This window comes from Cheilinus undulatus, linkage group 16, assembly GCF_018320785.1.
Source record: "Cheilinus undulatus linkage group 16, ASM1832078v1, whole genome shotgun sequence".
Taxonomy (NCBI): domain Eukaryota; kingdom Metazoa; phylum Chordata; class Actinopteri; order Labriformes; family Labridae; genus Cheilinus; species Cheilinus undulatus.
The window spans coordinates 33570959-33583011 of NC_054880.1; the positions used below are offsets into that span (position 1 = coordinate 33570959).

The following is a 12053-nucleotide window of genomic DNA, read 5'->3' on the forward strand; positions in this document are numbered from 1 at the left end:
AGCGGAAACTACTGAGACTCCATGGAAACGGCAGGCTGGCGTGATAGCTGTGGAGAAAAGCTGATCCATAGTTAGCTAGCTTTTCTATGTAACTATCCCCGTAAACTTGAGTGAACACTGAATCCGTTTTATTTTTACAAAGATGAGTCGAACACCGGATGCACGAGCGAGGTAAGAGAAGGCTAACCGTCTAACTAAATCCTAAAATTACGTCTGTTCAGGTAACTGGAGCACCAATAGGTAGCTTTAAGGTTTATTATACAACCATTTGGAACGAATCAAGGTTTGTTTTCTAGTTCTTCTTTTTACTGATTCTTCTTCGGGTTCATACTGAGACTGTGTTAAACTGAGAGATGAGTTAGCTTTATTTTCTGAGCTCACTGACTAAAGACGTCGTGGTCCATGAAAGGTGATCGGTTATTGGCTGAGTTTTTTTGTCTGAAGAAAACGCTAGCTTTTTAAATATGCGCTTCATCACGAAATAAAACGAAGTAAAAGGTTAATTCATTCTAACCTGACAAAAACTACAAGGGTTTAAATGATGATCCTCTGATACATATAGTCAGTTGTGTCTCCTTTTTGCTGGATAACAGCCTGATCGCGGTTTTCTTTCTAAGTCTTCACATATCCTTGATCTTCATGATTCCTTCCACCTTTTCCAGATTCCCAGTTCCAGACACACTGACGCAGTTTTTCTTTTGTCACACTATTTTGTTTCTGTGTACAAAATTAAAGTAATGTTAGCATCTAAAATAAAACTAGGATGTTTGGAAAAGGGTGACCTCAGTCATATCCATCTGTGTTTTATATACCAGGTAAATAAATACCAAATAATCTTGGACAAAATAAACTTTACTGAAAGATGTTTTGGTCGTTTGCAGACAGGGGCACTGTATACTTATGTGGTTGCATATTAAAATCTATTATGAACAAGTATACAAGACCAAAAATAGGATTCCTTTTTGCAGGCAAATATGGATTGCATTTGCATTTTTAGCCCTTTTTTTTACCAGTGCTATTCTCCATTCTTTCCAGGGACAACCAGACAAGAAAGATCCAGGAAAATATCACCAATGTGGAAAAACATTTTGGAGAGATGTGCCAACTGTTTGCTGCCTACGCCCGTAAAACAGCACGGCTACGAGACAAGGCCGATTTACTGGTTCGGGAAATAGGCGTGTATGCAGACACAGAAACACCAAACCTGAAAAAGGGATTGAAGCAGTTCGCTGACCACCTTGCTAAGGTTGAGGACTACCGCCAAGCTGAGGTAAAACTGCAGGCTTTTAATTTTGTCTTGCTATCATAATTCTGTATTCACAGCAACAGTCTTAATGTGATGGGTAATCCTTGTGTGAAATCATTTGCCATACAGGTGGAAAGACTTGAAGCCAAAGTCATAGAGCCGTTAAAAAGCTATGGAGCTGTTGTGAAACGTAAAAGGGTGAGTGCTGCGTTGAGCTGCTGTCATGTTAGGAAGTAATCTTGTTGAATGGTACATCTCCATCAGGTTAAAGTAGTTTGTGAATAACCCTCCATAAGGTGAAGGATGGGGTCAAATTAAAACCTGATAGGCAGAGGTCATAATCCAGAAACAAGTGCAAATTTACCTATTTTCTGTGATGCATACACTCATGTTATTGATAGATGTGATAAACCAGGGGTGTCAAACTCAATCACAGCAGGGGCGGGATTCTGCATTCAGGACTAACCTGAGGGCCTAACAGGGTCACCTTTTTAACCACAAACTGTCAACCTTGTTTCACCAGTAATTAAATATGAACAAAACTTAGCACTGATGCTAAGTGATTTTGACATTTAAATGGTTAAAAAGATAAGTTTTAAAGGCTCACAATCTGAGAAAAGTAAATTTATTAGTTCAAAAAGGTCAAAACATGAAATTGAAATTGAAAAATAATGTTTTTAATTACAAATATATTAAAAGAAGTCAAAATCATTGGTTTAAAAGGTCAAAACATGAACTAAAATTTATAATCATGAAATTAAAAATCAAAACATGATTCAGAATTTTAAATTGTGAGTCTAAAAGGTCAAACTATGGGTTTATGAAGTCAAAGTAAGGGGTTGAAAATATGAGGTAAAATACAAAATAATTAGTTTAAAAGGTCAAAATATCACTTAAAAATTGGAATTATGAATCTTGAAGCTCAAAATATTATATGAGAAGTCAAAATTATGACTTGAAATTCTCAAAGTATGAAATTAAAAGTCAAAATCCTACGTTTGAGTCTTAATTGTGAGATGCTAAATCTAAAATGTAAAATAAAAACATAAATTAATTTCTTTTCCCACATTCCTGAGTTCTTATTTAAATATTTAACCCCTTTTTTAGTTTGTATGACTTAACAAGGATATCTTAAATCATCAAGGATAAGTTCACATTTTTATACTTGAGGAAATCTGCAGACCTCATACTGATGGGCCAGTTATAACAGAAATATGAGATAATCTTGCGGGCCGGATTAAACTGTTCCATGGGCCAGATTTGGCCCCCGGGCCTTGAGTTTGACACCTGTGTGATAAACTTTGACTGACTGATCACTTAGCTTGTAATAAATCATGGTAACTGTTTTAAATCGATTGACAGCTGACTCTTTTGTAATTATCCAGGGAAACAACACAACTTCATGGTCTTACTCATGCTTGTTAAGAGATCACATTTTAGTTGCAGTGATACTCAAAGACAGAAAAGGCTGCTGCAGCTGCTATCCCCAGATAGAAAGTAAACAATGAGATCAGTGCTGTGTGAATGTAAATGAGGGTGAATGCAAGTTTTCTGAGAGGTGGCTGGAGGAGAATTCTTTGAGTCATTGTTAACATTTCACAGGATTTAGCAAATAAAAAGCAGGTTTACAATGGAGCTTATGCCTACTGTTATACTAGCACAGAGTATGTTAATGTTAGCACTGCTAGCATCTCAAAAAACCTTTATTTGTTAAAAAATATTATCTGCATTATCATGACTAGTCCGTCACATTTTTATCTTACAGTCCACACAAAACATGCACATAACTGTTGCTAGTGTAACTGGTTGAAAATTGAAGATCCAATGGGGTCTTAAAAAGCATTGAGAGGGGCTTTGGAAAGGTCTTGAAAGTATTCAATTTGATATCAGAATCTCTGTATATATCCTGTTACCTAAAGTCCTGTTTTTTATTCATATAAACTACTACAGCTACCTATTTATATGGTGGCCTGGAGGTCTAATACAAAATTACAAAGTCTGATAAATTTTAAAAAGCTTGACACAAATTTACATTAAACATAACATTTTTATATTTCACAAAACACTTTTTCAAATTATGAAACAAATTTACATTAGCCAAACATATTTACAAAGTCTAATTTAAAACAATAAAATCTGAAACATTTTTACATTTCATAAAACAGTTTAAATTTCTAAAACACTGTTACAAAGGCTGAAAAATAATTTACATCTAACAAATCATTTTAAAAACATGAAACACTTTTGCATGAGCTGAGGCAGATCTACAAGTTGTAGAACATTTTTACAACTTCTGTAGCAAATTTACAATTGTAATTTGTAATTGTGTATTGCACTTCCGGGCCTCTGTAGTTGTAGGCATATTTGAAGATTAAATGTGCAGCAAATGTGTCAAGAAAATAAGAAAAAAAGACTGTCAAGCTGTGGAGCATTCATCTTCTGTTATTTTCATGGCCACATGAGGGCAGTATTAGTTAACTATCCTACAAGCCCAACAAACCTCTCCACAGTCTTCACCATAACTCCCCTCTGCCTTCTTTGAGTCCTAACCACAACCGAAAGACATTTTAGTCTAGAGATGACCAAAATTGTAAGATGTTATTATTATGTAATAGGAAATAATATCCCTATTCAGCATCAGTTACAAAAAATATTCAGAGCAGTTATTTTTAGTAATTTAAATAGGCTACATTTATTAACATCCAGGGTGTAATCAAGAAACTCTGAGCTTCACAAATGAGTTTTCTGATCATATCCTTACATATTCATAAAACCATCACTGCTTTATCCTTCTTAATAAAAACATTGTGCTTGTGTCCTTGTCACTCCATGCAGGAAGATCTGAAAGCTACTCAGAGTGCCAGAGACAGAGAGGCCAAACAGATGGCTCAGCTTGAGAGGACTAGACAGAGAAACCCCTCCGACAGGCAGATCATTGTATCCTTTCCTCCTATTTCAGACTTAAACAGATTTTTTTTGTGCTTTTACAACAGGCTTGTTTCTTTTAAAGTGCTGCTGGCATTTTGCAGAGTATCAGGATCAACCTGTAGAATAAATATGAAAGTAGACTGTTACTCACTTCTTCTTTTCCTTGACTGAAGCTTCAGTCTCAGGTTTGTCCCATTAACCTGAATCTCATCACTGCTGATGTGTGACGGCACATATGAATACACTTCTGATGTACATTGAAATGAAATGGATGCTGTATGATAGATTTATATATAAATATTGTTTCATTTGTCCTTATCACATGCAGAGCCCAGCATTAATTGACTTATAAATCACTCTCTAATCTCTATAAACTCAGGAATCTGTCATTATAAGAATGACTGTATGCATGCCAACCCACACCTGTAAAAGTCATTACAACAGCTGATTTTACATGGCACCTGTTTTTTTTAGTAATGTGTAGCTGTAAACTTCATTCAAGCATGTGACAAACATTTTTATTCATGTGTACAGTCAAAAACAAGCCAGGATAGAAGGTATTTACTTTCTGATTGATGAATCATCAAGAACTTATTCTGTGATAAACTTTTGTTAAACCTCTTATTCAGCATGTTGTGTGTTCTAATTGTTTTTTAAGGCTGAGAGCGAGCTCCAAAGAGCCACCATGGACGCCACACGGACCACCAGGCAGCTGGAGGAGACCATAGACGAGTTTGAGATGCAGAAGATCCGGGACATCAAGGTCTGCAGCTCTGAGTCTTTTCATTCAGTTCAAATGAACAGTGTGAGTGGTTAGAAACAAATGTCTGCTGAAGCAGTGGGAGGCAGTGAAGTGATACCAGACAGTGATGCTTTGGACTTTTGACAGCTACCCACATCTCTTTATCCTCCTTCAGTTGTTTGGAACTATTCTCGTTTTGTCATTTCAGAACTTTTATTGTGTTTTGGTCACCAGACAGTTATGATTCATTCAGACAATGCTTAAGACAACTCAGTCCTGATAAATCATCTTTATTTTTCCCTTCATAGAGGATCTTTGGAGAGTTTATGACAGTGGAAATGTCATTCCATGCAAAGGCTTTGGAAGTGTACACACTGGCCTACCAGAGCATTCAGAGTGTAGATGAGGAGGAGGACCTGGAGGTAAGCTGGTGCTCCACACCTGTTTGTTGAAGTTTGGAAATGTGACCTCAGCTGAAAAAGACAGCGAAAGGACACATCAACCTTTCATTTATTTATTACAGTGGACAGTGCACACTGATGGACATGGATATGTAAATGTGCCTGATTGTAGCCATAGGCTAATATCCATCCATAGTCCCTGGCAGGTTGATGATATGCATTTAAAAGTTTACATCAAGCGTGAACATAATGAAAATAAACAATATACATAAAACCAGAAAACACACAGAGACCAAACAGTATAAACATGTATATACAAAGACCCACATATAACAGTACAGAAGGTGGCTATTTGATTATGCTTAAGACTGACCAGGAATAAAGCGATAATTACAGTGTGTAAGGTAGATGGTAAAGTGCTATAGTGTATTGCACATGATCATGTACAGTATGTGCTTAAGGAAATTGCATAAATAGACATGTTTATGCATGTTTTATTGCACGGGGATTGCATACATAAGTGAATCTATGTATGTAATATTGCACAGAAGATGCATACATAGTTATATGTAAGTTTGTATGCATAGAGACAGTGAAATGGTTAATGGATTTCAAATATAGCTCAGTTTACAGTAGTAAGTAATTTCTACCTGCTAGGAAAGCAAACCAAAATCTTGCAAACTTAACTGAACAGAAAGATGAATAGATAAATAAACCAGCACAAACATGGATAACTGTTTCACCACACATTCATATGAGTGCAGTGACTCATTCCAGTTGTTATCCTGTGAAATAGGATAGAAATTAAAACAATATTTTTTCCCTTCTCAGCAGTTCTAGTCATTTGTAGTTATAGACACTGTACCAGAATCAGAATTGAGTTTTGTTGCCAAGTACATTTTCACATACACTGCTTTTGATTTGGTGTTTCATGCAAAAAAGTTAACACAGAAGAAGAGTAAAAATATTAAGAGGCTACAAACGTAAATAGATTATCATAGAAAAGTACCTTAGAAGAATGAAAATATAAAATATAGTAAAAACATCACAAAATATAAAATACAGTAAAAACATCACAAAAAAGTATGTGCTAAAGTGCAAAAGGAACAACTGTACCGATGTGAAGGTTTACTGGTGCAGTACAATATCCTAAAGGATGCAGCACACAGAGTGTGCAGTGGTCAGTAGAAGACATAAAGTCTGGTGTGCGTTAGTGTTGCGCATAAGGTCTGTTTAAACATGGATTATTTTTTCTGCTAGTTCTGGGGCTCAGTGAGAGACTGTGAGGGGAAGGCCAGAGTACTGTTCATTGTTCACCATTCTTCACCAGTCTCTGGCCCTGTTTGCACAACAATGTTCTGCTTTATTTTCCATCTTTGTTTTCAAATTCTTCCACTTGCAGACGGCACGACCATAGTGCATGTGTGTTTTCATAAAGTCTTGTTTTGCCAGTCTACATGGAGACTGTGATAGGAGTGTTTTATAAACTTTGCACTCTGGAGCTCATTTCCAAATTGTTCTGTTTTCAGGCACTGCCGATCTCGTGTAGACAGACAACCAAAAGGCAACAAAAGTTTAGCATTTTCACCTTGAAATGTTTTTGTGGCCTCTATTGTCAGCTGTTATTTTGTAACAAAGGCCAAAATATTTCTTGACTTTTTGTTTTTGTTTGACTAAAGAGGCAATTTTTCAAAGTCTTTAGACATTTTGAATATCCCATTCTATCCTTTATCTACTCCAATTATCCCGGCAGGTGTGGGCAAGAGGTGGGTCACATCCTGGACTGGTTGCCAATCAATCGCAGGGCTGACATTTAGAGACAAACAAACAAAAAAATTATTTGCTGCAACAGGACATCATCCGCAAACAACTTATTAATCTAACTAGCGTGTCTTTGGGCTGTGGGAAAAAGCAAGAGAGAATCTGCACATGCACAGGATGTCCAACCAGGATATGTACCAGGAATCTTCTTGCTGTGAGGTGGCAACAATCTCAACTGCACAGCCCACGTTTAAAACAGTGATAAATGGTAGCATCAATAGTTTTGTAAAGACTGACATATCCACTGAAGTGTCAGTGGCACAGGTTGTACATGTATGAAACTGTATCAGGGATAAGTCACCCTCTTTCAGGGCCCTATGCTGTGTCTGATACGAGCAGGTCCAGGCCATATAATGACCTTGTGCACCCTTTCCTCTCTGACTCATCGCTCAAACACAGTCACTCTATCGTCCACGCCCTCTCACTGATGTGGTAACTTTGAAGTAATCTGCGGTGGATCAGGCACCATTCAGAGCAGAACTAGCTCCTTTCTTCTGTTTACTCTTTGCTTTGGATTGTTTGCTGAACTATTTTGAGACAAAACCCGCCGTGGTAAAAACAAAGGATCAATGATATTCGAGCGCGTGAGGTTCCTCCTGCAGATGCCCTTGTGCTTTTTTTTCCTCCACCCCTCGCCATCTCGTCTGTGTGTTGTTGCACTGAATCATCTTGCTTCCATTCATATCGAAGCGAAACTCCTCACCCAGATGGGGCTGTTTTTCAATGACTCATAGAACAAAGCATGAGAGATTGAATCATCTGAAAGATGCACAATGACAGGCATGAAGATAATCCAGATCAGGAGCACTTGGGGAATTTATTTTCAACACTGTAAAAACCATCAGTGTGGTTTGAACGGCAGTTTGTTGTGCTATCAGAGGCATTCCTTCAGAGCTGTTTGTTGATGACTGAGGAAAGATTTCTTGCCCAGTAGTTGATTTGCAGGATATTCCAGGTTGTAAAGAATCTGTGTTATGTTTTCCTCATGACAACAGCTGAATGAGTCCAAAGGTTTCGTAAGATCTCGTAACTGTCGTGTGCCGACCTATGATTTATGTTCACATTGATGTCCTCTTTACAGTTTGAATCCAGGTTTTCATGCATTGTTTTCATTGTACATATAAAGCTTATAGATAAAGATGTGGGCATTGCTTCCATCCTCGTGTTTCTCTTTAGAATAATAAAGCGCCTACTGTCTTTGGCAGGTGTTCAGGAGCTCGCTGCATCCCCCTGACTACCAATCACGCTTAGACATAGTGAGAGCTAATTCCAAAACCTCCCTTGATCGGACCGGGTCCTTCCTCAGTACATCAGGGACTTTGCAGGTAAGATGCAGACATGGCTTGTCATTATATTGTGTTTTAACAGCAGTATAATACTAGTAAACATCAAAGGAGAATGACACCTGTTGCATTGACAAAGCTACAAAAAAATGGAAGTCCTTTGCATTGACTTTTCGTTTTATAGAATATTGTTAGAAAAGTCCCGCACACGGTCTACATTGCACAAAAAATGACTGCAAATTTGTGCAACTTAGACAATGTGCAGCAGTTTGCCTGCCATTTTGATGGGCTTTTTCTTCTCCTGTGCATCTGTCTCATGAAATATATGTAGGGTCTGGTCAAAATTTCTAAAAAGATATACTCCCTTAGTCCCTTCTATCTTTTCTTGGCCTCGTTGAAAAATGTCACAGGGTCAAGGGGAGGTGTGAGAAAGGGGAAAGGAAAAGAGAGCGTCCTTGTGTTGAGGGAATTAAACTGCACGTACACCAGGCAGATGTTAAAGATGAGACATGAATTTACCCTGAAAAAAGTACAATTAACCACTGATGGACTACAGAGTGTGCCTCGATATTTTGGTGCAGGGGTGGGCAACTGGCAGCCCAGGGGCCACATGCGGCCCCCCCCCCCCCCCACTTAGGTGGCCCTCAAGTTAATTTCAGCTATCTAGAAATTGTAAAAATGAGGGAAATATACAATCAGCCATGAGATCATGAAAAATAGACACATTTCTATATTTATCTCAAAATTGGTATACATCACTAGATGTGTTTATATGATAACCTAGATGCAAATAAAAATACTAAAATAACCATAAACTTTTATGTTCATTGCACTTTGAAAAATACTTAATTCTGTATCAAGCTGAATAGATTAAGCATTACTTTTTGCATTTGCATGATTCATTTGCATATGTTCACTTCATTAAGTACTCAGAAAAATAACTTCAGTATTTAACCAAATGAAGATCAGGTTAATTTACAAAGGCTCCTTTATTTAATCTATGATAAATACTGAAGGACTTCAGCCTTTTAGTCCTTCGCCAATAAAACCATTGTGTTAATCAGACATCATGGGATTATTTGTACAGCTGTTAAGCACAGTCCGTTGTCATTAAATGCCTTGTCACCTTAGATATTTTTTTACCCCCTCATTGATCTGCTGAAATTTAAGGTCTTAATTTTCCTTTAAGGTCAGAGGAAGGAGAATGGAGTGGGGTTTAGATTATATTCATCTCTAACTGAATGCTTGTTCTATCTACTGTAATAGTCCAGCTTCATCTTGTGTCTTTATTAATGTACTGTTATGGCTCCAAACATTTCTATAAACTGATTTTTATCAGCTGAGGATCTGGACTGACAACAGTGAACATATTTAAGATGTAATTTAAAAATACACACACTTTTCAGCTGAAATAAAGCTGTTTACTTATTCTCTACTGATCTCTGTCACTCATCCTTTCTTCAGCTCAGCAGCTGGAGCAGCGGGCTCGCGCTTCATGTGTAAGTGGGCTATGCTATGTATGATGTAATTGTTTCAAGAAAGATGCAGTTGGCTGTCCACACAGAGAAACAGTATTTGTTGACTCTGGGACCCGGTTTCAAAAAGTAGCAGTTACTGCCTCCCAAAACGCCGTTTCCATGTGGATGGTATGCTGATATGACAAAAAAAAACCTTCGCGTATACTCCTGAATTTGTCTCCGTGTGGACGAGGCCTTAGACTGTCAATGGTGGAGCTCCTCCTTGAATAAAATAAAAATGTCCCGTCTCTTAGCAAAAGCTTTCAGTGTGGCTCTGTGCTTTTGTTTTAATAAGAAATATGGTCCAGCTCCAATTAAACTGGTGCTTTCCAGTAGCTACTAGTTAATAGCTACTGCAGCAGCAGCCATAGGATACACTGGCAAACCTCACTCTTAATGACTGTAAATTCATGCTGAAGCAGACCAGGAGAAGAGCGAAAAAACATCCTTTCTGTTAAGGAAGGCTTTCAGTGTTGCTCTCTGCCCTTGTTTTAATAAGGAAACATCCAGTTTGGAGAAAACTACCACTGTGGCCAAGTCTGGGCTAATCACTCCACTAGCAGCCATTGTGCACAACCACTCACACAACAACTAATCCTTTCCCCCATAACTCTCACAAACTCCTGCCAAAGCAGGTCGCCAGGAGAGCGAAAAAACATCTTTCATATCATAAAAACTTTGTGTTGTCTTCATTCTTTATTGCATACAGAAAAATGGTCCAGTTCCAGTAAAACTGGCGCTATGCTAAAGCTACAGTCAAGCTAATCATCGCCCTGGAGGCTGCCATTACAAATGGCTTTGACTACAACTAAGGCCCACCCCTAGCTACCGCCTTGTTCCTTACAAATGGCGCTGATTATGTGTTCGGTTAGGCACAATGCATGTTGACTGGAGCTTTTCAAAATGGATTTGTGTGATGACAGAGATGGAGTCTGGCAAACCCATCAGCTTTACAAGGTTACTTATATGTCATTGCACAACTGTAGGTTCATGCATTTATCTCTATGTTCAGTTTATTCCAGCATCTTAGTGATGACTCTGCACTGTCTTACAGATCTGAACAGCTAGTCTTCACTTACTTAAAAGCAGCATTTTTAATCTTTAAAGAGCCATCTTCTTTTCTTCATATGTTTTATCTACAGATGTCCAGATTATAGCTTACAAAACCACATGACAGTGTGATGAATCCTGTGAAAAAAATGTAATCATCACTTGACAAATAACAGACTTGCATGAAAACAGCTGGAACTGCAGGTGGCATGCAAAAAATACTGCTAACAAAAGTAAATCATACACATTTTTTTCTTTGATTAAACATGTTCACCTTCTTAAAGCCATTGACACATTTATATTCCAAAAGTACTCGACTACAAATTTAGAACAAAAGAACCATGGGGGTATTCTGTGTTCAGGTTCTTACCTGTATTATCTCCACTCTTAACCACATCCTTCATTAACAGAGAAAACCAACCGAGCGGAAGCTCCAATTGTGCTTAATGACTACCTGCTAAGTGTTTGAGTTGCATAGTGACTATATATTTGTTGTCACAGCAACAAAGAACCGGCAACCGGCAGACAAGGAGAGAGGAGGAGGAAGAGGAAGACGAGGAGGATGAGGAGGAATCAGAAGAGGAGGATGAAGAAGATGACACAGATGATGAAAATTAATTAATATGTGCGGAAGAAAAAAAAAGGTTTGTTCATGTTTTACAGCCTTGTAAAAGCAGAGCTGAGTCATTGCCAAACTCACCTGAAACCGGCACTCAGAGCAGTATTGTAGTGAAAGTACGTTGTAGTTGTGGGATAGAGAACGTGCTGTTCTAGACGGACATTTGCCTTAAAAACAGTCTAGTTTTGTACATAACAGAGTCAAAATGCTCTTTAAGTATTTCATCATTGTGCTTTTTATTGCTTCATGTTGCCATCTTTTATGAATAAATCCCTTTTCTTATTTTGCATTGTTCCAGTGTATTGCTGTTCTATAATAAGTGCACGGCGTACCCTCAGTCACTTTGCATAAAACGCCTGCAGAGAGCTTGATTGTTATTTTAGAAAATTGTTGCAAATGTGAATCAGTCTAAGTGGCAGTAGTTACGTGACGGCCGCTGTTGAAAG

General features: G+C 37.9%; 1 protein-coding gene across 2 annotated transcripts; it reads left to right on the forward strand.

The window, feature by feature from the left end:
- The first annotated feature begins 3 nt into the window (after window positions 1-3).
- Window positions 4-11890, forward strand: cibar1 (CBY1 interacting BAR domain containing 1). Of its 2 annotated transcripts, XM_041809258.1 has the most exons (9): window positions 4-171; window positions 1036-1270; window positions 1376-1444; window positions 4082-4183; window positions 4354-4359; window positions 4833-4937; window positions 5225-5338; window positions 8344-8463; window positions 11490-11890. In XM_041809258.1, the coding sequence occupies exons 1-9, from the start codon at window positions 143-145 to the stop codon at window positions 11604-11606; spliced, it is 897 nt and encodes a 298-aa protein (XP_041665192.1). In that variant the 5' UTR covers window positions 4-142; the 3' UTR covers window positions 11607-11890. The 2 variants fall into 2 exon arrangements, with proteins under 2 accessions (XP_041665192.1, XP_041665193.1); XM_041809259.1 differs by lacking the exon at window positions 5225-5338.
- The last annotated feature ends 163 nt before the right edge of the window (window positions 11891-12053 follow it).